General features: G+C 53.2%; 1 protein-coding gene across 1 annotated transcript; it reads left to right on the top strand.

Moving 5' to 3' along the window:
* The first annotated feature begins 7225 nt into the window (after window positions 1-7225).
* SRP72 (signal recognition particle 72) lies at window positions 7226-25948 on the top strand. The gene is given in 20 exon segments (XM_029073680.1): window positions 7226-7358; window positions 9042-9162; window positions 11288-11411; window positions 12021-12164; window positions 12275-12386; window positions 13539-13570; window positions 14030-14154; window positions 14258-14315; window positions 15223-15354; window positions 16748-16876; window positions 18283-18355; window positions 19693-19728; window positions 19731-19756; window positions 20447-20890; window positions 21044-21147; window positions 21255-21332; window positions 22026-22162; window positions 23027-23065; window positions 24392-24551; window positions 25686-25948. Coding segments are annotated over 20 exon segments (2373 nt in total). The 5' UTR covers window positions 7226-7231; the 3' UTR covers window positions 25858-25948.
* Window positions 25949-27441: the final 1493 nt, after the last annotated feature.

Consider the following 27441-nt stretch of genomic DNA (forward strand, 5'->3'; position numbering starts at 1 on the left):
AGCTCCGCCAATTGATAGGACCTGGGTTTTAGTCCCACCTCTACCAAAGACGGGAAAGCATTTCGAGAAGGAGGGACAGCTGCTCTTGCTTCATTGTTTCCAAGATACACTGTAGTTGACACTTCTCCCAGGAAAATTAGGGCTGGGGGCTCGGGGTGGGGTTCACATGGGAAAGAGCCCCTTCAAGATGCAATGTTTTTAATAGCCATTAGTCAAATTCATCGTTGCCTTAGTTTCCTCATCTGTACAAAGAGGTTATTTTTAAATGAGGTTTAGCTGAAATACCTTCATTTCCTTTTCCTGCCACAAGACAAAATGAGGAAACATGACACGAGGAGGGATTTTAGTGTACAAACTCTACTATATTTCACTCTTCCAAGCACTTAGTACTGCACAGAGTAAGTGCTCAACAAATACCACTGATCGTTTGATTGATTGAGAGGAATGTTCCCTCCCTGGCTCATGTGCTAGTCTGCTGGCTGGATGGATGAGACAGGCTCAAAGATAAAGAATATTTTATTGGGAGGATTCAGCAGGTGAGGCTGTTTGAATTAATTTTTCAAGCTCAGCCTTGTGAAACTCTAGTGCGAATGCTAAGTAGGTCAAAGTTAAATAAAGAAAAGGAATCAGGTCAAGACAACTTCTTTCCCTCAGGAATCAACTCAGCATAACGGCAGCAAGTCCTGGCTGTCATTTTTCAGAAGGAATCCCAGCTTTCAGGGACAGATGATGAATCAGCCAATGTGATTTCAGAAGAATTAGGGAAACCCTCAGTAAGTTTATTCTGAAAGAGCATCTCTGAGCCAAGATGAGCAAAGCCAAAGAGAAAATCGGATGAGGTTATGGTGTGGACGGGGTGAGATCGGCTTCAAGATCTCGAAGTCGATCCAATGTCTTCTGAAGCTTTGGAAAGAGATGGCTGCTGACAGAAAAAGAATATTAAAAAGGTCAGGCCAGAAATGTGTAAAAAGGAGCACATGAAAAGCCAAAGCATGAGAACAAGGCACAGTGAGTAGGAAGGTTAGCTAGAGAGGAAGGAAGAGAGCTATAGAATAAGTACGGTTCACAATAGGAAGTGGTGAGGAAGCCGATAGGGAGAGGCAACGTGCATTTTGGGGAAGCAGGATGGCCTAGTGGAGAAAGCACCGGCTTGGGAGTCAGAAAAACCCGGGCTCTAATCCTGGCTTTGCTACTAATCTGCTGTGTGACCTTGGGCAAGTCACTTCCCTTCTCTGGGCCTGTTACCTCATCTGTAAAATAGGGAGCAAGACAGTGAGCCCCATGTGGGAGAGGGACTTTGTCCAATTTGATTTCTTTGTAACTATCCCAGTGCTTAGTACAGTGCTTGGCACACAGTAAATACTAAAAAGATAATAATAATAATAATGGCATTTGTTAAGCGCTTACTATGTGCAAAGCACTGTTCTAAGCACTGGAGAGGATACAAGGTGATCAGATTGTCCCACGTGGGGCTCACAGTCTTCTTCCCCATTTTACAGATGAGGTAACAGGCACAGAGAAGTGAAGTGACTTGCCCCAAGTTACATAGTTGACAGGCGGCTGAGCTGGAACCCCATCCAAGGGAGCGGACCACTAGGCCATATTCTAAATCAGTCAATATGCCACAGCAAGAGATTTGAGCTCGTAGCAACCCAACCACATAGAACCTGGGCAAGGAGTGAGATTCAGTCCAGTGCCTTGTCCTCACCCAGACCCCATTTAGTATTGGTGGCAATGCTGCTTACTGGCTAGGCTGGACCGAACGGTCACAACAACGTCCAGTTCAGGCAAGACCCTTTCTCTCTGCTCAGCATTGGGTAGCCCTCTGGGCAGCCAGCCTATGACCAAGATGGGACATGGAGGAGGAGGATGATGATGGTATTTGTTAAGTGTTTACTATGTGCCACGCACTGTTCTAAGTGCTGGAGTAGATACGAGGTTATCAGGTTGTCCCACGTGGGGCTCACAGTCTTAGTCCCCATTTTACAGATGAGGTAACTGAGGCACAGAGAAGTTAAGTGACTTGCCCAAAATCACACAACTGACAAGGAGCAGAGCCAGGACAAAGAGGACAAAGAGAAGGGCCAGGTAGGGACAATGATAATGATTCATCTGGAAGGAAGTAGATCCTGCAAGGGCAGGGTTTAGAGGAAATGGGTCTAGAGGAAATGGGGGGACGTGCTCCTTAACCGTCTTCAGGCATGCAAAAGTACAGAGGATCTCTGAATTTACTGAAGACAGGGCAAATTGCAAGACTGAAATTGGCAGCAGGAGAGATGTAAATTTTTAAGATGAGGCCGTGTGCCTAGTGGAAAGACTAGTGGGAGTTTGAAGATCCAGATTCTAAGCTTGGCTCCCCTACTTGTCTGCTGTGTGAACTTAGGCAAGGCATTTAACAACTCTGTGCCTCAAAACATCTGTGGGGAAGAAATTTCTGTTCTCTCTCCGTCTTAGCCAATGAGCCCTGTGTGGGACTGGCATTGCGTCCACTCTGATTATCTTGTATCCATCCTAACACTTAGCACAGTGCTTGACATTCACTCAATAGTATTACTGAGCGCTTACTATGTGCAGACCACTGTACTAAGTGCTTGGAATGTACAATTCGGCAACAGATAGAGAAAATGTTAATGTTAATGTTGGTATTTGTAAAGCACTTACTATGTGCAGAGCACAGTTCTAAGCACTTGGGGAGATACAGGGTGATCAGGTTGTCCCACGTGGGGCTCACAGTTATAATTCCCATTTTACAGATGAGGGAACTGAGGCACAGAGAAGTTAAGTAACTTGCCCACAGTCACACATCTGACAAGTGGCAGAGCAGGGGTTCGAACCCATGACCTCTGACTCCAAAGCCCGTGCTCTTTCCACTGAGCCACGCTGCTTCTCGACAATCCCTGCCCAATGATGGGCTCACAGCTGGACATGTAGTAGGCACTTAGTAAATACCATTATTATTGCTGTTATTATTATTACTACACTATACTGAGTCTCTTGAAAGAAGGGATCAGGTCAGGATCAAGAAGCAGCGTGGCTCAGTGGAAAGAGCACGGACTTTGGAGTCAGGGCTCATGAGTTCGAATCCCAGCTCTGCCACTTGTTGGCTGTGTGACTGTGGGCAAGTCACTTAACTTCTCTGTGCCTCAGTTCCCTCATCTGTAAAATGGGGATTAAGACTGTGAGCCCCATGTGGGACAACCTGATTCCCCTATGTCTACCCCAGCGCTTAGAACAGTGCTCGGCACATAGTAAGTGCTTAACAAATACCAACATTATTATTATTATTATTGTCTACCAACTCTCTTGTCCTCTCCCAAGTGCTCAGTACAGTGCTCTACATACAGTAAGTCCTCAGTAAATACCACTGATTGACTGACATTGATTGAGGGGCTGCAAATCATGAGCAGAGATCTTGGCTTCGTGGATTTTTTAGTTAAAGGGAGGAAGCTACCTTTCTGCAATGTTTTAGAGGCAGGGAAATGGACGAGATGACCTTTCAAGTCTCCCTGCTTCTGATGAAGCAGTACATGGGCAGAATAGAAAAAAGCAATCGCTCCTCTACAGTACTGCATTTCCACAATATTTGTGGTGGACAGAAGACCTCAAGTGGTCACTGAAACTAGTTGCAGGGTGTGAAAACAATGAGGTCCTTTGTTCAGCAAGTACACCACAAGTGACATGAAAAATATTTAGTTTAGAACTCCCCAAAAGAGAACTACCCCAAAATATGTATATATCCGTAATTTATTATTTTATTTATTTACTTTAATGTCTGTCTTTCCCCATTAGACTGCGAGCCTCTTCGGGGCAGGGAACATGTCTATCAAGAACCAGTGTGGCCTAGTGGATAGAGCACGGGCCTGAGAGTCAGAAGGTCATGGGTTCTAGTCCCAGCTCTGCCACCTGTTTGCTGTGTGACCTTAGGCAAGGCACTTCACTTCTCTGTGCCTCAGTTACCTCTTCTGGAAAATGGGGATTTAGATTGTGAGCCCAATGAGGATATATAAACTGTGTCTAACTCGATTTGCTTACAACCATCCCAGTGCTTAGTACAGTTCTGGGCATATAGTAAGTGCTTAACACATACCATTATTATCAACTCTACTGTACTGTACTTGACTAATCCCTTAGTTCAGTAAAGGTTAAATAAATATCATTGATTGAGAAGCAGAGAGAGAGAAAGATTTCCTAAACACTTTATCGGTACTATAGGACTACTTTAAATCATTAAAAATGGTTACATGAGTTAATCATTAAAAATTTCTCAGGCTTTCAAAAATTGCTTGTGGTTCCAAAGGAGATCAAAATTTAAAAATGTGGCTTCTTTACAATTTGGAAAATAATTATGCCTTGAGTTGCCACGACCCCTGCTGGTCAGCCAGGAAAATAACCCCAGAAGTCCGTTCTTTGGTTTTAATTGCGTCTAATAATAGTAATAACGTTGGCATTCGTTAAGCGCTTACTATGTGCAGAGCACTGTTCTAAGCGCTGGGGTAGATATAGGGTCATCAGGTTGTCCCACGTGAGGCTCACAGTTAATCCCCATTTTACAGATGAGGGAACTGAGGCACAGAGAAGTGAAGTGACTTGCCCACAGTCACACAGCTGACAAGTGGCAGAGCCGGGAGTCGAACCCACGACCTCTGACTCCCAAGCCCGGGCTCTTTCCACTGAGCCACGCTGCTTCTCAATATAACCCCCACTAGGTATTGTGCCCAAAGAACGTGGCACTGAACCAACAGAAGCTGTATTTACTAAGCACTCATTGACTAGTGGCAGTTGAGGAATGCACTGAGCGCCCTCTGAGTAGTGGCAGTGGGAGGTATGTACTGGGCACAGATTGAGTGATGGCAGTGGACAAGAGAAGCAGCGAAGAACAGAGAAGTTAAGTGACTTGCCCAAAGTCACACAGCTGACAAGGGGCAGAACCGGGACAAAGAGGACAAAGAGAAGGGCCAGGTAGGGACAATGATAATGATTCATCTGGAAGGAAGTAGATCCTGCAAGGACAGGGTTTAGAGGAAATGGGTCTAGAGGAAATGGAGGGATGTGCTCCTTAACCGTCTTCAGGCATGCAAAAGTACAGAGGATCTGTTCTAATCCCTGCTCTCCTGCTTGCCAGGTGTGTGACTTGGGGCAAGTCACTTCACTTCTCTGTGACTCAGTGACCTCATCTGTAAAATGGGGATTAAAACTGTGAGCCTCACATGAGACATCCTGATCTCCTTGTATCCCCTCCCAAGTGCTTAGAACAGTGCCTTGCACATAGTAACCGTTTAATAAATACCACCATTATTATTACTACTTTCCAAGCGCTTCATACAGTGCTCTGCACCCAGTAAGCGCTCAATAAATACTGGCTTAGTGGAAGGAGCACGGGCTTGGGATTCAGAGGTCGAGGGTTCTAATCCCGGCCCCGCCACTTATCAGTTGTGTGACTTTGGGCAAGTCACTTACTTCTCTGTGCCTCAGTGACCTCATCTGTGAAATGGGGATGAAGACTGTGAGCCCCACCTGGGGCAATCTGATTACCTTCTATCTACCCCAGTGCTTAGAACAGCGTTTGGCACATAGTAAGCGCTTAACAACTACCATCACTATCCCATTTAGACTGTGAGCCCATCATTGGGCAGGGATTGTCTCTATCTGTTGCCAAATTGGACATTCCAAACGCTTAGTACAGTGCTCTGCACCTAGTAAGTGCTTGATGATATTGTCCTGTTTTTGTTTTGCTCTGTTTTGCTCTGCTGTCCGTCTCCCCCGTTTAGACCGTGAGTCCGTCACTGGGCCGGGATGGTCTCTATCTGTGGCCCAATTGTCCATTCCAAGCGCTTAGTACAGTGCTCTGCACATAGTAAGCATTCAATAAATACTATTGAATGAATGAATGATGCCTGTTCTCCCGCAAACTGTGAATCCCGTGTAGGACAGGGGCTGTCCCACCCCGATTGTATTGCATTGTAATCTTGGATGGGGCTGTCCCACCAGATTGTATTGTAACCCTCGCAAGGTCAGCACCCATAAGCCCTTAACAAACACCCCCTATTATCATTATCTTGATTTATTGTGATATTGTCACCAGGCTACTTGTTTTATTTTGTTGCCTGTCTCCCCTGTTTAGACTGTGAGCCCACTGTGGGATGGGGATGGTCTCTATCTGTTGCCCAATTGTCCATTCCAAGCGCTTAGTACAGTGCTCTGCACATAGTAAGCGCTCAATAAATACAATTGAATGAATGAACGAACGTTTAGACTGTGAGCCCGTTGTTGGGCAGGGATGGTCTCTATCTGTTGCCGAATTGTACATTCCAAGCACTTGGTACAGTGCTCTGCACATAGTAAGTGCTTGATGATGTCTTGTTTTTGTTTTGTTCTGTTTTGCCGTGCTGTCCGTCTCCCCCGTTTAGACTGTGAGCCCATCATGGGGCAGTGATGTTCTCTATCTGCGGCCCAGTTGTCCATCCCAAGTGCTTAGTACAGTGCTCTGCACACAGTAAGCAGTTGATGATGTTGTCTTGTTTTTGTTTTGTCGTTTTGCTCTGCTGTCTGTCTCTTCTGTTTAGACCGTGAGCCTGTTACGGGGCAGGGATGGTCTCTATCGGAGGCCCAATTGTCCATCCCGAGCGCTTAGTACAGTGCTCTGCACATGGTAAGCGCTTGAAGATGATGTCTTTTGTTTTGTTCTGCTTTGCTCTGCTGTCCGTCTCCTCCGTTTAGACCGTGAGCCCGTCGTGGGGCAGGGATGTTCTCTGTGTCCCGATTGTCCATCCCAAGCGCTTAGTACAGTGCTCTGCACATAGTAAGCAGTTGATGATGTTGTCTTGTTTTTGTTTTGTCGTTCTGCTCTGCTGTCTCCTCTGTTGAGACCGTGAGCCTGTTATGGGGCAGGGATGGCCTCTCTCTGTGGCCCAACTGTCCATCCCCAGTGCGGAGGAGAGCGCTCTGCACCTAGTAACCCCTCAATAAATACGCTTGAATGAACAAATCCGATGGAATGAACCAATACGATGGAATGAATAAATACGATTGAGTGAATGAATAAATGCGATTTAATGAATGAATACGACTGAAGGAAGTTCGAGCGAGTGACTGAGGGACCGACCGAAAGAGCGGCGCTCGGCGCGGGCCCCGCCCCCTCCCGTTGCCGGGGCAACGCGGGCGGCTCTTCCTCCTTCCGGCGGAGCGGAGGAGCGTTTCCGCGGGCGGAGGTCGGCCCCCGCCCCTGCGTGGGATGGCCAAGATGGCGAGCGGCGGCGGCGGCGGCGGCGGGGGGGTGTCGGCGGCGGCCCTGTGGAGCGAGGTCAACCGCTGCGGACAGAATGGAGATTTCCCGCGCGCCCTCAAGACGCTCAACAAGAGTGAGTGCCGCCAGCCCGCATGGCGCATGCGCGTCGCCCGCACCCAGGGGGAGGGGGCGCGAGCGACGAGGGGAGGCGCACCCCCCCTCCCCGGGCCCTCCGGCCGCGCGCATGCGCCCTGCGCTCCCGAGCCCTGGCCGCCTCCCCCCCCCCCCCCCCCCCGCCGGCAGCCCGGCTTCCGCTTCGCTTAGAGCCACGTGTCGCCGCCCTGGCGGGAGGGGGAGGGGATTTAAAGCCCCCCCCCCCCCCCCGCGGCTAACCATTCGTTCAGTCCAGTCGGAGAAGCACCGTGGCTCAGGGGAAAGAGCCCCGGTTGGGAAGCCGGAGGTCATGGGTTCGAATCCCGGCTCTGCCCCTCGTCGGCGGGGGGACTTGTGGGCGAGTCGCTTCGCTTCTCTGGGCCTCGGTGACCTCATCTGGAAAATGGGGATGAAGACTGGGAGCCTCACGGGGGACAACCTCATTCCCCTGTGTCTGCCCCAGCGCTTAGAGCAGTGCTGTGCGCATAGTAAGCGCTTAACAAATACCAACGTTATTATTTATTAGTATTTCCCGAGCGCTCACCCTGGGCACGGCACTGGACTAAGCGCCCGGAATGGACGGTTCGGCAGCAGGTCGAGGTCGTGGGTTCGAATCCCGGCGCTGACACTTGTCAGCCGGGGGACTCTGGGCGAGTCGCTTCACTTCTCTGGGCCTCGGTGAGCTCATCTGGAAAATGGGGATGAAGACTGGGAGCCTCACGGGGGACAACCTGATTACGCTGTATCTACCCCAGCACGTAGAACAGTGCTCTGCACATACTAAGCATTTAACAAATACCAACGTTATTACTATTATTATTATTACGAAAACTTTCAGACCTGTTTACCCCACTCCTTGAGAACCTCCAGTGGTTGTTTATCCATCTCTGCATTAAACAGAAACTCCTCATCATCAGTTTTCAAGCACTCAAATCACCTTGCCCCCTCCTGCCTCACCTTGCAACTCATCTACCACAACCCAGCACGCACACTTCACTCCTCTAATGCAAACCTTCTCGCTGTACTACAGTCTTGCCTGTCTCACCGCCTACCCGAATACAGTGCAACAGAATTGGTAGACACGTTGCCTGCCCACAACGAGCGTACAGTCTAGAGGGAATCGTCGTTATCAAGGTAGCCACCACCGGCAGATGGCATAACGTGGCTTGTCCCTCATTGTTCGTTTCTACAGTTAAACAGTGCCGAGTTGCAGAGATGCACAGTCCCGTTGGATTCGGTGCCAACGGGCTGCAGCAGAGGCCGCGGAGTATAGCAGCATCGGCTGTGACCGACACCCCGGGCACACGCGCGTGTACACACATACACACACACGACCGCTTCCTCCTGCATTAACTCCACCTGCCCCATCAAAGGGATCGAGGTCTACCAGAACGGATATGTGTTGGGGGAAAACAGTTCTCATCCTTCCATCACGTTTTCTCCAGGTCGCGTAGTGGAGTAGGTGCTGGAGCACAGAGGGGTGTCTGTCAGATCAGCCATGTGGGATCGGTGAGAAGCGGAGTTGCACACGCAGATCACTGGTTCTAGTTCCCACCCTTTTGCCCCAGGAAAACCCGGGTTTTAGAATTGGTGCGCCGTCATCACGTCTCGGAAACGAGGAGACCGCGATGCCGAACTGATTGTGTCGAATGCTGTTCCCTAGTTCTGCAGACCAGCAAGGACGACGTGACCGCCATCCATTGTAAAGTGGTGTGCCTTATCCAGAATGGAGGTTTCAGGGAAGCCCTGAGCATCATCAGCTCCCACGCCAAAATCTTACCCAGGTAAGCGCTCAAGCCGGGGCCGTTGGCAGCCCGCGGGAAGGCCGCCCTATTGCTCGGGGGTCACCGCCTGGAACCTGTGGTGGCCCCTTGGCTTGGGGATGGGCAACGAGGTCCTGGATCGATGTCTCTCTTTGACTTGTGGAAATAGATGGGCCGGGGGGTGGGGGTGGGGAGAGTAGGGGCTCAGATCCAGAGCCCTGCCATCCCTGGAGTGGGCCAAGGTGGAGGAAAGACCAGGAGGCCGAGAGCCGGTCCGGAGTTCCCGTCACTGTTCTTGGTCCTGCCTCTTCCTTTGGGGGTGGGCCCCTAATGCAGGTGCACCATGGGGCAGACGCTTGGTGTCTCCACCCAATTTTTTCTCCCTTGCTCCCTCCGCCTCCGGGTGAGGATTCACCTCTTGGTTGTGGAGGCTCGTTATGGCTCACATTGGGCTGCTGAGAGGATATTGAATGTGGTCTGATTCAAAAAAAAAAGGGGTGGGGGGCAGAGGGTTAAATCTTGCCAGCATATCCCTGACCAAATCCATCCCTATCAGACCCAAAGCATCAGTGGTGCTTTTACAGCATGAGTGTTGAGCCCGAAGCTAGGCCAGCACTGACTCGACTCTGGGCGTTGGGCAGAGTCGTCCTCCATTTTCAAGTGAAAGCGCAAGTCGTTCTTTCATCGCTATACTCGATGCCCCAGGCAGAGCAGCCTCTAGTCCATTCGGCCTCCCTCTCCAGTATCCTAGAAGCAGCATGGCCTAGTAGTTGAGTGAGCACAGGCTTGGGAGCTGGGACACCTGGCTTCTAATCTTGGCCACACCTCTTGCCTGCTGTTAGACCTTGGGCAAGTCCTTAACTTCTCTGGGCCATAGGTTCCTCATCTGTATAATACCCTTTTATCTGTGAAATACCCATTCACCCTCCCCTTTAGTCTGTGAGCCTCATGTGGGGCAGGGACTGTGTCTCTCTCCCCCAATCCCATCTGATGATCGGGTGTGTATCCTAGTATCCAGTACAGTGCTAGGCACATAGTAATTATGTAAGAAATAATGCCGTAATTGTTATTCTTGGTCCCCTGACTTGGGGTGGAGCTTTCAGCCCAAGGGGGCGGGGCCTGAGAAGCAGTGTAGCCCAGTGGCAAGAACACGGGCTTGGGAGTCAGAGGTCGTGGGTTCTGATCCCACCTCCGCCACTTGTCTGCTGGGTGACCTTAGGCAAGTCACTTAACTTCTGTGCTTCGGTTACCTCATCTGTAAAATGGGCATTAAGATTGTGAGCCCCATGTGAGACAACTGATTATCTTTAATCTACCCCAGCACTTAGAACAGTGCTTGCCACAGAGTAAGTGCTTAACAAATACCATCATTATTATCAGGGCTTAGAACGGTGCATGACACATAGTAAGCGCTTAACAAATGCCATCATTATTATTGTATCTCATCCCAAAAAGGGAGGAGTGATCTCCCTGCAGAGCACCATTTGTCACTCCTGCCTCCCTGGGTGCAATCATTCGGTGGTATTTATTGAGTGCTTACTCTGTGCAGAATACTGTACTAAGCATTGGGGAGAGTCCGGTGCAGCAGAATTAACAGTCATGTTCCCTGGCCACACAGCAACCTCCAGGATCGCCTCTTGTAGTTCCTGGGTGCCGTCTGTAATGGCCCACCATTTTCTGCTCTTGTCCTGCTTCCTGCTGAGATTGTGGAAAATGTGGATCAATTCTAGTAATAACTCAGATAATGCCAAGCACTGTGCTAAGCACTAAGGTGGATATTAGGTTTTCTCTCCGGGTTCACCTGCCTTGGCCTCAGGCATGGGCTTTCTGAGGTCCCACGTTCTTCAGTGAGGCTTCCCTGGCCAACCTTGGACTCGACTTTGTGGCCAGGCTTGGAGAGGATGGGAGAGTTCCCAGCGTGTTTCCCTGGTGGGGCTGTTTCCGTGGAGTTCTGGCCTGGAGAAACGGGGCGAGCTGCTGGTGATCGGGTATCTGAATTGGACCAGGCTGGGCCGTATGGGCGGTGGGCGGGCTTCAGGATGAGCCGGGGTGGGGCGAGGCACGTGAGAAGGGTGGGGGGCCACCCTGGTCCTTCTGCCATTCGGCTTATGGTTCTCAAGTCACGTGCTCGGATGCCCCTTTGCAGCGACTCGGTGTCCTTCGAGAAGGCGTACTGCGAGTATAGGCTGAACCGCATCGAGCAGGCCCTGAAGACCATAGAAAGTGCCAGCCAGCAAAGCGAAAAACTCAAGGAGCTCTATGGCCAAGTGGTAAGTCTGATGATGGTGATGATTGTGGTATCTGACGACTGCTTACTACTTACTAGGCACTGGGTACTAGTCACTGGGGTAGATAAAAGGAAATTGGTTGGACATAGTCCAACACCCCAGCATTTAGTACAGTGCTTGGCACATAGTAAGCGCTTAACAAGTAACATAATTTTCACTACCCCAATATAAAAGACCCGAACAACAATAAGACCAGTAATCACAGCAGAGCAATGCAGTTGGAGGAGCAGTGTTTCTGGCTCATGGCTGCCCAGACGGGGCTATTTGGAGTCCAGCAGCTGTGTCCGCATCTTCCTGACACTCCGAGTGCCGTGGCATACACCCACTGCCTGGCACATCCTCACCCCGCCCAGGCCCCTGGCTCACAGGAGGCCCAGAAGGGGGGTTCAGGGGGCCTCTCTCTCCCGGGTGATGGTCTGGGCCTTGCCTGAGCATTAATGCCTACAGTCCCACCTGATGGATGAATTTTTCCCATGGGGCAGCCTTTTGCTGGCAGGGCTTTTCTGCCCTAGTCAGGTGGGTGGAAAGGTGGGTGATGTGCAGGCTGGGCTGTCCTCAGGAGGTGACCTGGCCCGCGGTTGTCTTGGCCAGTTGTACAGGCTGGAGCGCTACGATGACTGCTTGGCCGTGTACCGGGACCTGATCCGGAATTCCCAGGATGACTACGAGGAGGAGAGGAAGACCAACCTGTCAGCTGTGGTGGCCGCCCAGAGCCAGTGGGAGCAAGTCGCGCCGGTGCGGGGGGTGCACGTCGAGTTGGGGGCGGGAGGGGCGCTGCCCGGGTATGGGCTAGGGGGAGCACTCCCCACCCCCAAATATCAACCTCTGCTTCTGCTCCTCACCAGGAAAACTTGGGATCGCAGGAGGGCAGCTATGAGCTGTGCTACAATGTCGCGTGTGCGCTGATTGGACAGGGTCAGCTGAATCCGGCGATGAAAGCCTTGCGGCGAGCAGAAGGTACGGGCCTGTGCTGGGCGAGGGAGCGGCCAGCTGGTCTGGGGAGTCTGGAGCCCCCCACCCCTCTGGAAACCGGAGCGCAGGCCACTGAGATTGTGGGAGTGGATTTGCTGGGGCTGGTGTCTTCACCTGAACCCGGGCCAGGGGCTGGGGGCGGGAGGTCTCCGGTCTCTGTCTGGGCCCCCTTCTGAGGTCTGTAGCCTCCCGTGACCTCCCACTCTGGTCGGCCAGCCCCCTGGCCATCAGCCAGAGGGAGGTTTGGCAAACTCCCCGGCCACTTGATGGAGATGGGCAGTTGGGTGCTGGATTGCTGGGTGTTATGAAAGAGCAGGGACCTTGCTAGGGACCACACCCTCTTTACCATGGAGGCATGGTGCTGAGCATGGTGCAACTGCCCTCTGTGGGCCCTCAGGAAGTACCATCATAACTGCTTTTCCCATTTTTAGGGTCCGTCCAGTCTAACGCACATTTACCCAGAACGTAATAGGGCAGACCGAGCCGCTGAGAGCAGGGGTGAGGGTTGGGGAAGGCCCTTGGGGCCCACCGAAACTGGTTCCAGAGAAGTGAAGAAATCTGAGCCCCGGTCGGTCGAGGCAGCGTGAAACACCGGACCGTGCTGGGTGGGGAGGTTGGAGCGTGGATCGAAAGAGTGGGCAGAGCCATTGTGTCAGGGTCTTTGAGTGCAGTTTCGAGTCAGGGACAGAGGAAGCATTCCTGGGGGCACCGGATCGCTGCTCCCATTCCACTTAACGGGTGATGAAGGAAAAGTGAGCAGCTCCATGGTCGCGGTGAGGGCAGTTCACTCGTTCAGACCTGCCCATGTGCTCCCAGACTGGGCCCAAACAGCTCATGGGGCCCCCAACCCAATAATAACACCCTAGCCAGCCACCTTGGTGTGAACGCTCCGGGCTGCCCACTGTGCCTAGTGCCAGTGCCGAGAGAAAGGGGGTGGAGCGGTGAGTGGCAGGCGCACAGCCTCCATTCACCAGTCTAACGTTACGGGATCACCTGGGTTTATGCTTACCTTGCTGGCCGGTTGGCCAGGCTCTTCGTTGAGGTCTCTGGACTTTTCTGGGTTTAGGGGGATGTTTTTGCCCCAGTTGAAACTAAGGGTCAAGAAATTAATTAGGGCCATTTTTTTCTCTTGAATAGATCTGTGCCGTCAGTCCCTCTCGGAAGACTCGGTAAGTTTGCCACTGGCACTCCTAAACTCCCAGCTTGTGGGCGTCCTAGTCCCGAGGGAGTGCTGGGCTCGGGGTCGATTTAAGAACCATGTGATTCCATCGGGTCAGTGGGTGAGGTTGGCCGTGTCGGCACAGCGTTTGCACGGCACCGGGCCAGTAGTGTGTGCGGGACTTAGCTCTTCTCCCAGGGAGAGTATGTGGTGGGACAGACATGTGTTGCATGTGTTCCCTCTTCCTGGCTTCTGAGCGATACTAGCTTGAGCTCACTGATAACCCACAACTGCCCGTGAGCCTCCCCACTCGAGGCTGCCCTCGGTGGCTGGAACGGATCCCAGCCCACGGTCAGAGGAAGTATTTCTGTGGGACTTGTGGGGCTTTGTGGAGGAAGCGTGGGTGATTTGGTAGCATCCCTAAAAGGAAGCTTATCCTGCCCTCCCATTATCCTGCCCTCCCACTCAGGATGTGACTGAGGAAGACATCGAGGCGGAGCTGGCCATCATTCACGGGCAGATGGCTTACGTCCTGCAGCTGCAGGGCCGCGCCGAGGAAGCTCTGCAGTTGTACAATCAGATCATAAAGTTAAAGTAAGGACTGCGCGGAGGCTCCTCCCCACGCCCCCGGCCGCCGGGTGGAGCGAGGTGTCCTTTCGCCGACCCGGGCGTCTGAGCGGCCGTCTGTTGTCCACAGGCCAACCGACGTGGGGCTGCTTGCCGTGATAGCCAATAACATCATCACCATTAACAAGGTACGGGAATAACGGGGCGAGACCCGATCCTCACCCCGACCCTGGGGCCTCCGCTCTTCCTGGACGTGGACGGCTCCCCAGCTCCCTGGGTCCCGGGATGAGCGGCAGAGGCCTGGGGGTGGCTGGGACCAGGGCCGCGGAGGAGGGGCGTCGCTCGGGTGGGGCCTTGGAGCCCCGATTTTGGGCTGAGATGTGGGATGTCGGACCTCGGCCTCCAAACTTCCTGGCCCTCCTTCTCCAGGGCGGTTTGGGGTTAGAGAGACACCTGCTCTTAGTGCAAAGTGACAGCTACCTGTGAGGATCGGTCGGGGGTGGGGAACGGGAGGAGAGAGAAAATGAACAAACATGCAGGTTTCCAAAACAAAAGCCAAAACGTAATCGGGCAGGGGCAAGTCAGTCCTCTCTGGGCTTGTGGCCACTCTGAGCCAAGCCATCTCACTTCTTGGGCCTCGATTCGCTCTCTCCACCTAGCCGCCGAGAGTGACCACAAACCATGTTTTAAAGCCCTGTCCTGCCACGATTTTGTGCCTAGAGACTGGGGACTGGCGTAGACATTCGCCCAGCTTCCTGGTTCCGTGGAGCTCGTTGAGCCACAGCTGGCAGCCGTGCTGTGGAACCAGAAACCTCACCGGGGGCCCCTCGCTCCTTCCTTCTTCCGATGCGGCAGGGCAGGGGAACCACTGATTTGGCGTTAGCCGAGCTGCAGGTTATTGGGTCGGATCAGATCTGAGGTGCCTAGGGCTGGGTAGCGTCTGCCGGCCCACGGGAGGAGTGTAAAAGAACTCATGGCTCGGTCAGTCAGTTGGTCAGTCCGACAGGCCGTCTTCTAGGTGACAGCCAAACCGCCAAGTCCATCAGGCCAGTACCGATGCCGTCGTCTCTGGACTTGGGCTTGCTTTTGTTTCAGGACCAAAACGTCTTTGACTCCAAGAAAAAGGTGAAACTGACCAACGCAGAAGGCGTCGAACACAAACTTTCAAAAAAACAACTTCAGGCGATCGAGTTTAATAAGGCCTTACTGGCCATGTACACAAATCAGGTAGGCCCCTTCCCAGTCAATCAATCATTCATATTTATTGAGTGCTTACTGTATGCAGAACACTGTATTAAGCGCTTCTCTGGCCGCACACTCCTGGCATTGGCTTCTCTGGGGCTCAGACTGATCCCCGCCTCCTCTCTAAGCCCTGGCTATGAGCCCCTGAGTGTTGGCTGGCCCTTTGGATAGGATGCTTGCATGCCTTCTGGCGTGGAGACCAAAAGAGTGAGCTTTAAGGAGATGAGAATGTTGTTCGAATTCTTTTAGTTCCATTTTTGAATTTTTTCCCTTTTGTCATTCTGCTTCCCCCTTTCCTGTAAAAAAAAAACAAAAACGTTTCTGCTGGAACTTGAAACTATGCGCCTGGGTTTCCACAAGCACTGTGCTGGGGTTTGGTGGGTTGTCAGCTCTTTGAGGGCAGGGATCGGGTCTGCTCACTCTGCATCTCCTCGGCGCCCAGTCCAGGGCTCTGCGCAGAGTAGGCGCTCAGTTGATACCCTTGATTGGTTGGTGACATTGGTTGGTGGGTTGAGAAGCAGTGTGGCCTAGTGGAAAGAGCACGGGCTTGGGAGTAAGAGGTTGTGGGTTCTAATCCCGGCTCCCCTTGTCAGCTCTGTGACTTTGGGCAAGTCACTTAACTTATCTGTGCCTCAGTTACCTCATCTGAAAATGGGGAATAAGACTGTGAGCCCCACGTGGGACAACCTGATTACCTTGTATCTCCCACCGCGCTCAGTGCTTGGCACATACTAAGTGCTTAAAAAATGCCTTCATTATTATTATTATTAGTTACAGGTATTGGGGTCGCCACACTGAGTTCATGAAGGGATTGTGCAGTGGTGGCTGATTCGCTCCCCAGAAATCCAAATCTCCCTATGAAAGTTTTTAGTTTTGGAGTGGAATAAAACATTTATTAAGTATGGTGTGCACACATATCGCTCCCAGAAAGAAATGACGACTCTGCCTCCGCACATCCTGGGGTGAAGAGCCATCTCCACCTCGTGGTCTGGTGCGGATGGCCAGTGTGATCGGTGCCCTGCACAAGTGGGAGTGTTTGGGACCAGCCTTTCCTGCCTGCCCACTCATAGGTGGACATGTGCCAGGGTTCCTCTCCCTCCTCCTCCCCCCCAACGCCCAGGTGGCCTGGGGTGGTGCCCAGAGGCCAGGCAGCCTGGCAAGGTGGGGGTGGGGAACAGGGCTGTCTGCCTTGGGGGGGGATTTGTCTGTTGAGCGGGAGCAGGATCCGCCAGGTGGTCCACGAAAGGACACAGTCGACTAATGATCGCCAGACGGTTGGGTCTTGCGGCGCCGGCCGTTCAGGTTGGCCTGGCGCCAACGGTTCCGGGGTGCCGCCTGGCTGTGTGGCGTGAGCCGTGTGCGTGTGTGCTTCTCCCAGGCAGATCAGTGTCACAAGATATCGTCCAGCCTGCAGTCCCAGCGGCCGGACCACCTTCTACCTGTGCTCATCCAAGCCGCCCAGCTGTGCCGAGAGAAGCAGCAGGCAAAGGCAGTTGAGCTCCTGCAGGTGACTGGCCGGGCGTGACGGGGTAGGGTGGGTGCGGCCGGTCGGCCGGGCTGGCATTAAAGTCCCTCAAGGGCCGGGGCTGTGTCACCCCCCACCCTTAGCGTGGGGCTGCTCTGCCATATGCTGTCGATGCCTGGCCAAAATGGACAGGTGTTGGTTCCTTCCGCTTCCCCGCATCTCTTCCTCCCAGCTCTTCTCCAGCGCATCCACCCTCACCAGCTTGGCCAGGACTGGGTGAAGAGGGCTGTTGCGTTTGGGGGCGAGAGAGTCCCAGTCACCAGCTGTGGCTAATGCTACGGTTTCAAACCTTGCATCGGGTTTTCGCCGTACCATGTGATTTGGGTAAAGAGAGTCGGAGTTTCAGGGCAAACAGAAACTCCCCGCCACAGTAGGTGTCAGGACCCAAGTTGGGTGGAGGGTACAGAAGTCTGTCCCTGCGGGACTCCAGAGAAGGATCCTGGCTCCACCACTTGTCTGCCTTGTGACCTTGGGCAAGTCACATAACTTTTCTGTTTCTCAGTGACCTCATCTGGAAAATGGGTATTCAGACTGTGAGCCCCACATGGGACAGGGCCTGTGACTAACTTGATTTGCTTGGATCTACCCCAGCGCTTAGTACAGTGCCTGGCACATAGCACTTAAATACCATAAATAAAAATAAAAAGGAGCATGGGGAGGCCGCATTCTCAGCAGGCATTGCCATTGCACGTGGAGGGAACTAAACTCACTCGTAGTTGTCAGCCATGGGAGAACTGACCTCAGAGAGCCTTCCTACGTTCACGTCATCTCTCTGGAGATGTATTTGTGGGGAGTATTGGGGGTGAATGACGGGGTTTTTCCCCAGCCTGTGGGTAGAGAACTCTGCTCACCTCCTAGCCCCAAAGCTGTTTCCCATGAGGATGGGCAGGCACCTTCACTCCTCTCCCTGCTCCCGCCATAGCGGTGAGGTGGGGCTGCTGTAGAGAAGGGGAGGTGAGTGGGGAGCTGCATTGCCTGTCCTGGCCTTACCCGCCCAGATGATTAAAGCACTCTGAGGCCCTTTGCCAAGAAGTGGGGGGTTTGTCTGGTGAGGGGTTTGACTGCTATGTAAGGGGGAAGGAGGGGAGACTTTTTCCAAAATTTCTCCAGCATCAACAGGCAGGTGGCCGATTAAAGGATTGGAGACTGTCATCCCATTCCTACCGTGTGTCCGTGAAGGCCCCCAAAGCACCATGGGCTCCCAGCACATGCTCTCGAGGGGAGTCGAAAAGCATTGAATTTTTCTGGATTCACTCGGTGGTGGTGCTTCAGGGCCTGCATGAGACCCGGCCAGGTTATAAAGCCGGGGTGGCAGGGGCCGCCGTGACACGCGGACTGTGCGTGTGACTTCACTAAACTTGCTTTTTTCCCTCCCCAAAATCCTTCAGGAATTTTCGGAGCAGCATCCGGCCAATGCAGCAGAAATTAAGCTGACCATGGCCCAGCTGAAAATAGCCCAAGGTACAGATACTTTGATTGCACATTAGCGAAAGGAGCGGAGTGGGCTTCTTCTTAAAGTTATAATAGCTATACTAGGTCTTGGCTGGTTTTCCTGGGCCCAGGGAGCTGGGATTTAAGATATGGAATGAGAAATCCGTGCATCCCTGCTCGCTCTTGGGACAGCCTTGGCTCTCAGAAGGCTTGGTTGGACCGGAGCTCTCATTGCACCGAAGAAATGGTCTCTGGCTAAAATGTCCTTAGGACTCTGGCCTTAGAATCGTCCATACTTTCAGGCTGGGCCTCCACAGCTGGAAAAGAAGCTGGGGCCTTTGTCCCTGGTGGGAACTCAAAGTGCTTGGGCTGCTTGTAGACTCCAACGTGGGCTTTAAGGCAGTCCAGACAGCTCTCTCCCTCCCACCTAACCTTACTGATCTACTACAGTCCAACCTGCACGCTCCACTCTTCTAAGCCAACCATACTTGTCTATACCTCAGTCGCATCTTTCCACCACCAACCCCTTGCCCACCATTCTCCCTTGGGCCTAAAAGCTCTCTCCCCATTCAAATCTGACAGTCCACATGCTCCCCCTTTAAAATCCTCCTAAAATCACATGGCCTCCAAGAGGCTTCCTAGACTAAGCCATTTATTTCTCCTCCCCGCACTTTGATACTCATCCCAGCCTCACAATTCTTACGTAAATATTCATATATGCTACTACTTCCCCTATCCCTAATCTACTGAAATGTCTCCCCCTGTAGATTGTAAGCTCCTGGTGGGTGGGGATTGCATCTGTCAACTTTTGCTATATTGTACTTTGTCACGTGTTTCATACAGTGCTCTGCACACAGTAAGCACTCAGTAAATACCACTGGTAGGGGCCAGGAGGAGGAGTGGGCTGCAGCCTCCAGGGAGACTGAAGCTGCTAGGAGGCAGTGCGGCTAGACTAAATGCAGCTGCTAGAAGGCAGGACCTGACTTTAGTCTTCCTCTGCAATTTCCCATATGCCTAGTAATCCTGTGTCCTGAGCACTGTATAAGGGCTTAGGAGAGTACAGTATAGCACATAATCCATCAGTAAATCCCTCTGTCAGAGAGTCGGTTTTCTTCCACCAATTCTTCCTTCCCCTCCTTCCCTGAGAAGCTCCTCCAGACTGTTCTCAAAGGTGAGGCAGAATACACTCTGCCCTGGGCGAGGTGGCAACTGTAGGACTGTGAGAGAGGGTGCGTGAAGCGAGAGTGCTCACAATACTCTTATTTGTCTGGGCTTCATTGCCAAGGTTAGAAACATAGGAGAAAACCCCCTTTGTTTGGCTTGCTTAATTAATTCTTGTTTTATTTTTTTTTTGTCCTCCCATTAAGGTAATATTACCAAAGCATGTATAATTCTGCGAAGTATAAACGGTTGAAGCATAAACGCAGCATGGTGAGTTAAAAGTATGTGTTGTTTAGTGGGAGGAGGGGATGGTGAGTGGAATGGCAGGTCGTCGCTCTGTGTATGTGTGTGTGTGTGTCTGTCTCTGTGCGTGCGTGCATGCAGGCACATCCATCCCTCGGGTCACGTGTCTTGCTCCGAGGGCAGGGGATTCCCCACGTCTCTGACTTGTAAAATGAATGACTCTGGGCTCGGGCGTGGTCGGGTGAACTGTGACAGCAGGCCCGAGCATCCATTTCTTCAGAATCCAGTTCTTCCCAGCTCAGTTTGAGGGCCAGTTTGCGGGGGACTCTGATCCTCCAGCTTCCCACTTAACCTCCTGCACATATCTGCCAGTGAGTCCCGGGGGCAGACCTGAACCCCGGGACCGTTTGTCATAGGAGGTGTATGGCTCGCACCTGTGGCTGACCAGAACCTCCTTGGCTAAATGAGTAGCAGCTCCCTGTCCCCGGGGTAAGCACCCGGAAGCAACCGTGTTCCTCCTCTGCCACAAATGTCCTCTTTCTCGGTCCAGCCAGGAAGTGCTTTAGTGTTTGTCCTTGTGATAGGGAGGGTGCAGTCTCAAGCCCAGCGCAATGATTGGCCACTGGAACCAGAGGACCTGGTGGGCCGTTGGATGTTGTTTCAGCCCCCGGGTCGGGAATAGCTCCTCAAGACTGGCCTTTGCTTTCCCATCTGCAGGTGTCCGCCTTGGTGACCATGTACACTCACGAGGAAGATATCGACAGCCGCCATCGAGTCTTCGCCCAAGCCATCCAGTGTACCAGGACACCAGGTCACATGAATCTGGTGGGGGCAGTCCGAGCACGCGCTGCGGTCCCTTTCCTTCCCGTGGTCCGTCTGGACGCTCCCCATCTTCCTTCCACGCTTTCGGGCTGCTCTCGCAAGGAGCCACTGCCCTCGCCGTGGCCATGGTCTCAGGTGCCGTCCCTTATTGATCCGGCAGGGTCCGGGCCGTGTCTCCTCACTCTCCTCTGTGGAAGAGAGAAGCTGTCGGTGGATGGGATGGGACGGGGAACACGGCTATTATGCCGGGTTCCAGAGCCCCACCTAACCCGACAGTCATCCCGAGGCGAGCGCAGCGCTGGCACCGCCCAGCTTTGCTCAGGGTTCGGGGTTTTGTTTGTATTTTAATTCTCGTTGCTCTTGATCCAGCCACCAGGTTGTCCAGTCCAGCCTTGGACCTGGGACTTGTTACCCAGTGGCCTCTTGGGGCGCCGAGGCATCGTCCTCTTCAGCGACCCGCTCACGGCCTTTCTTTTCTCGCCGAACCCGTAGCCGAAATCTTCCAGTTATTTGTCCTTGATGAGAGAAGCTGCCAACTTCAAGCTCAAATATGGAAGAAAGAAGGAAGCAATCAGTGACCTGGAACAGCTGTGGCGGTGAGCTCCGAGGGGGACTTTCCACAATTGAGGTCAGAATGGCGTCTGGTGCTTCTCTGCCCTTTTATGCTCCTGAAGAGTGACCTGGGTAATTTCCTCTCTCTTAGGCAAAACCAAAAGATGTTCACACATTGGCCCAGCTTGATCTCTGCCTACTCCCTGGTGGATCTGAAAAGGCAAAAAGTGTATCCTCGTGTGCCTTCTGGCCTGCTTTGACTGGGCCCTGGGCAGGTCTCTGCCTCGTGGTGGGTGAGACGAGGACCAGAAACCTAGTTCCTTTCAGGCCCGGCTACTGGGTCGCCGAGCCAACCTGAGGCCCTCCCCTGCACTCCTCTCCGCTATCTCCTCTGGGGACACTGCAGGACAGGGAGCTTGGGGCACTCCAGGCCTGGGGGGCGGTCCACGGAGCTTCCCTGCTGGCTTTTAGTGGCTGGCGTCCGGAGCTCCAAGAAGTCCAGAAATGAAGCAGAAGGGTGATGCGCGGAGCTCAGGCCTCCACCTGCAGACTCTGACATGCTCCCTTGGGGGCCGGTGCTCAGGCGGCCAGGCGGGAATGGTCCTGAGGGAGGCAGGCATCCCCTACTCTGGAGCTCTGGGCTCAAGACCCCTCCTGATCACCTCATCCAGCTGTTCGGGGGCTGGAGGGTTGGATGAGGAGGGAAGCCTCTGAGACAGTTTTGAAGTTGGGGGGTCTTGTAAAACTGGGGTTTCTATCTGAGCCAGGGCACGCCTCTCCCCCGAATCCGTGACCATCTGAGGGGGTCCGGTCGGTACGTCACGATTCAGTCCCACAGTTCGGATTCCGCGGACCCAACGGTGGCCTGGCGGTGAAGAGGGCCACCTTATTCGGGCCCATTCCTGAACTCCGGCCCTCACAGCCTCAGCAGGCACCTGCCCTCCTCGGACAGCATGTCTCTCAAGGTGGATGTCGAGGCTCTCGAGAACTCCCACGGTGCCACCTACATCCGCAAGAAGGGAGGAAAGCTGGCAGCAGAGAATCCCTCAAAGAACAAGGGTAAAGAGGGTTTCTGCTAGGAAACACAGGATTGTGCGGTCCCCGGCCCTCTCCGGCACGCTGGAAGCTGGGGGAGAGAGGGCGGGCTTGGCTTTTTTGGGCGGAGGAGAGAGCCCTCCCTGGTGACAAGCCAGGAAATCTCACTTTGCTCTCACCCGCAAGGCCATGAATGTTAGTAAATGGCCTCTCTTCCCACCCAGGATTGAGGGTTGGGGCGGCCGCACGGGCCCGCGGTGATGCCCTCTGCTGGGCCACTTGGCATGAGGGATGGAATCCGGCCCCGCCCGGCGGTATCTCCTGCTCAGTGGCCAGTCGGTCACCCAGGACTCTCCGCAGGATCTTCCTGCCTGGATAGAGAGGCTCCCCACGGGGCCACGGGGCTTTGTGATTGATGGCAAGGCGGGGCATCTCATGGTCCTGGAGCTTTAAGTCTCAATGTCTAAGTGTCAAGATGCCCATTCTGTTTTCTTTGCTCTTGTCTTATGCCTAAACTCTCAAAGGCATTGCTTCTCCCTCCCCAGTCCTTTGATAATTTGTTCTTGGACTCCCGTTCTCTCAACCCTCTCCATCCGAGACCGTCGTCGTTCCCGCGAGTTGGTCAGGGCTTGGCTGCACCCGGCCATCCTTTCCTCCCCTGCCCCCTTCTCCACCCCTAACCCTGCCTCGTCTCATGGTGACTCCGTGCCGGAGTTGCCATCCTACTCGCTTCAGGGTGTGAACTTAGGCCTTCCTGTAGTCAACAGCCCTTTGGGGCGAGCAGGCACCAGGACACACAAAAGAGCTGGTCCTCGCTGTCCGGAGACGTCTTTCCCGTGTCTCGGGCGGTGTCGCAGGCAAATGCTGAAAGCTCTTGTTCTCCTTCTAGGCAGGGGGATATAAAGAAGAAGAAGAAAAAAAAGAAGGGTGAGTCCAGTCTGAGTCCTAACCCTCACCACAGTGAAGACTTGGGCAAAAATGTTCTCTCCTCTCTCCTCCTGTCTCAAAGTAGCTACCATTGTTTGCTGTATAAATACACAGATAAATATACATAGGGAAATTCCATAGAGACCTTTTTTAATATAGTGCTATTACTCTCAAAGTGCTTTCACATTACTTAGACCGTTTTTGTCCTCGGCCAAGACCCTGTGAGGGAAAAAGGTATTGTTTCCCCATTTTGCCAATATGGAAACTGAGGCCCAGAGAGGTTAAGCGACTCGCCCAGGGTCACACAGCTGGCCAGTGGCAGAGCTGGGCCTAGGATGCGAGCCCTCTGACTTCCAGATCTAGGTTTGCTTTACCAGACCGTGCTGGAGCAATAGTGTGTAGGAAAAGCATATTAGAGACACCCTCCGTGAACAAGTTATTGCTGCCCCAACACTTGCGGTGTCGATAGAACTCAGTGTAAGGAGAGGGGAAGACAGTTGGCAGCACCTCTGTCCAAAGGGTAAGAGTGCTAGAGCACACTCACAGTTTCACCACCGAAGGACAGCTCGTGCTACGTTGCACCGCCGTGAATGGTTATACTGTTTTGCCAGGGATCCTCTTTCAAGTAGGATGGAGAATCTGTGTCAACCCAGTTACCTGCCATTCATTAATAGAACAAAAGGGAACCAATTGCAAACTCTAAATTTTTCTGAAAATGGATTTTAAGCAATGCCCATGAGGTGTCAGTGGGCCCCCCATCAGAGAAATGGGGACAGTTCAGTAGTCCACTTAAGGGCCCAGAAAAGCCCCAGATGCCTGTGGTCATCCCAGTGTGACGGGTATCACAGTGGTGGCGTGGGCACAGCAGCCTACGGTCAGAGAAGCAGCGTGGCTCAGTGGAAGGAGCACGGGCTTGGGAGTCGGATGTCATGAGTTCGAATCCCAGGTCTGCCACTTGTCAGCTGTGTGACTGTGGGCAAGTCATTTAACTTGTCTGTGCCTCAGTTACCTCATCTGTAAAATGGGGATTAACTGTGAGCCTCACGTGGGACAACCTGATTACCCTGAATCTACCCCAGCACTTAGAACGGTGCTCGGCACATAGTAAGCGCTTAACGAATACCAACGTTATTATTACGGTCCTCGCAGTGTTACCAGCTTCACAGTGATGGTGTGAACACAGAGCTGACCCCTGGCCAAAGTCTAGTGGGTGGACAAGGCTTGTGTGCAACCCTGCCTTCATGTCTCTTGTGGGAGGTGTGTCAGGGGACAGGATGTGGGCTGGGGATTTTCATCTGTCTCCCGTTGCCAATTGCTGTTGCCCAGGAAAACTGCCAAAGAATTATGACCCTAAAGTCACCCCAGACCCTGAGCGGTGGCTACCCATGCGCGAGCGATCTTATTACCGGGGGCGGAAGAAGGGGAAGAAGAAGGATCAGATTGGCAAAGGGACGCAAGGAACCACAGCAGCAGCTTCATCTGAATTGTAAGTGAGGACTGTGTGCACGCGGTCTCCTTCCTCGTCACTGATTGTACGAGCGCCTCCTGAGCACTCTGCTCAGTGCTCTGCAAGCCTTTGGGAGAGGACGTCAAAGCCGCGGATCCGGGCCCAGACCTCAGAAGGCTTTACTGAGTGTAATGAGGTCAGGGAGGGGATCGTGGGAGGGGAGGACGTGGATAGTCCAGAATGAATACTGGATATCCCCAGGTGCTGGGGGCAGGTGAAGTTTGGGCACAGGATGCCTTGAAGTGGTGAGTTTCCTACTCTCCACGGATTCACTCCCTTAAGTGTTGGGAACATCTGTCCAGCTAAGACACCATCCCAGCCAGGCAGCGCCCCGGAGCAGGCCACAAGGAAATGGAGATGGGCACCGATCAGATGGAAATGAGAGCCGTAGAGAGGGCCAGGCACTCCGTCTGCTATTGTTTAGACAGGCGGTAACTTGGGTGGCCGCCCAAGAGAGAAACATCAGTGTATAAGTGCCTTGTGGGCAGCAAACGCGTCTTTATCCCTAACTTCCCAATCCATCTGTGGAATTTATTGAGCACTTACTGTTTGCAGAGCATTGTACTAAGCGCTTGGGGGAGAGTACAGTGTAAGAGAGTGGTAGACCTGTTCCCTGCCCACAAGGAGCTTAGTCTAGAAGAGGAGCCTAGTACTGTAGTGCACCTCAGGCAGTCAATACTGCTACTCCTTCTACAAGGAAGGCTCAGGCGATGACTGTTCAGTCCAGGAGGAGGCTTTCCTGTCGCCTGTCCCACTGAACCCCTTTTACTCCGGAACGGTGATCTGCTCCTTGCCACCGGTTCGCTCCCCCTGCTAAAGGAGCCCCGGGGCCGGCCGCTAAACTGGCACCGAAGTGCTGCGATGGTCAGCGCTCTGCTCCGGACCCACGGGCAGCCGCTTCGTCCACCGTTAAGTCAGGACCGTGGTGAGCCGGCCCCACGGCCCGAGGAGATGAATGAGAGCCTCAGCCGTTGAGTTGTGTTCCTTGGACCAACCTCCGCCCGTTGGGGAGGAAGAGTGTGAGGGAGAAGGGGACGGGGATGGTGCTGGGGGGCGGTCTGGAAGTTGGGGAAAGCCTGTGGTATTTGAGCTTGGTGAATCGGCCTCTTCCAGGGATGCCAGCAAGACCATGACCAGTCCGCCCACTTCCCCGCGGTCCGGGGCTGCCGCAGTGTCGTCCTCGACCAGTAACATCATCCCCCCGAGGCACCAGAAACCCGCCGGGGCTCCCGCCACCAAGAAAAAGCAGCAGCAGAAAAAGAAAAAGGGAAAAGGGGGCTGGTGACGAGGACCTTCACGGGACAGGCTGTTTTTAAACTCTTTCCACTGTAAGGCACCAGGAGCGTAATAAAGGTCAGACAGCAAGAAGAAACATAGAGGTCTCTTTTTTGTTGGTGGTTTTTCCTTCCCTCACCCACCCAAGTAGTTTGAAAGGTCGATTCATTCTCCTGTGCTCAGTGCAGCCAGGAGGCTAACACAGTCGCATCCTAAAGTCTGTGTGCGGTTCCTACATCAGCCCAAGTAGTTTTCTGCAGAGTAAGAGGCGTTGGAGGCAAGTGAACATCCGCCCCCTGGGGAGTGGGTGAGGGGCTCGGCCTGTTCTGTTTCCTGCGTGCTGAACCCAGCCCTCGGACTTGCAGGTAAGGTGCGCTTCCCATCCCCAGCCCGGGCCCGGGTCCGCGGCTCTCCCTTGGCGCTGACGAACAGAGGAGGAGCTTAGGTTCAGAACGCAGAGAGGCCCGGCGTGGGTCCCCCGAGGCTCGCCGCTGACGATTACCCAATCCGTCCACAGAGCTCGGGGCTTGCTTTTCCAGACCAGGAGGCCATCTGCCACAGGGAGAGCTGGCAGCGAGGCACCCCACCTCAGGCCGCCATGCCCCACCACCATTTCATTTGGTGGTTTTAGGGGAGCAAGCGCCAAGGTTCAGTTTCAGCAAAATCCCGGCCCGTGGGTCGCAGCGTTCTTTCGTCGCCCTCAGAGCAGCTATGAACCACCTCCAGTAGAACAGTTAGTGCTCCTCCTATCTCAGAGCTCAAGGGGAAGAACAAGTCCCATTTTAATGCTGCTGCAGGAGCTTCCCCAGAGTTGGGCTAGCTGCCGTTGTGTTTTATCCCAGCAGGGGAATCTCCCTCTCCAGGTCACGGCATTTGTGTATCCCTCCCACTTTAACCTGGGGTCAGGGATTGGGGAGGGAGGGGGAAAGGAAGGGGCTGGGGAGCGGGTTGCGGGTGTGAATTTTAGCGATGGAAGCCTAGGAGTTTGGGTCCTGGGGTACTGTGGCTGGAATCAAAGGCAGTCACCTGGACAGGGATATTGAATTCCCAAATGCCTTGAGCTAATAATTGTGCTATTTAACTGCTTACAATGTGCTAAGCACTGGGATAAACACTGATCAGACACATTCTTAGAAGACACAGATGACTTCTAAGGGGAAGGGAGAACAGGAGAAGGCTAATTCAGAGCAGCATAGTGTAGTGGATAGAGCACAGGCCTGGGAGTCAGTAAGTCATGGGTTCTAATGCTCCGCCACCTGTCTGTAACCTTGAGCAACTCCCTTCACTTCTCTCGGCCTCAGTTACCTCATCTGCAAAGTGGGGCTCGAGATGGGAACCTCGTGGGATGGGCTGTGTCCTTCTGATTTGTTTGTATTCAGGCCAGTGCTTAGTACAGGGCTTGGTACATAGCACTGAGCAAGAACCCCAATTATTATTGTTACCTTTTCGTAAGTGAATGTGTGGTATCAGGTAAGCGTTGATGGTGCATGGGTGGAGGTCATCCCCAATCTGTGCCCACATGGCTCTCACCTTCTAAGTAGGGGAAATGGGTACTGAATCCCCACTTTGCAGTTGAGGAAACTGAGGCCCAGGG

This window comes from Ornithorhynchus anatinus, chromosome 10, assembly GCF_004115215.2.
Source record: "Ornithorhynchus anatinus isolate Pmale09 chromosome 10, mOrnAna1.pri.v4, whole genome shotgun sequence".
In the NCBI taxonomy this organism is placed as follows: domain Eukaryota; kingdom Metazoa; phylum Chordata; class Mammalia; order Monotremata; family Ornithorhynchidae; genus Ornithorhynchus; species Ornithorhynchus anatinus.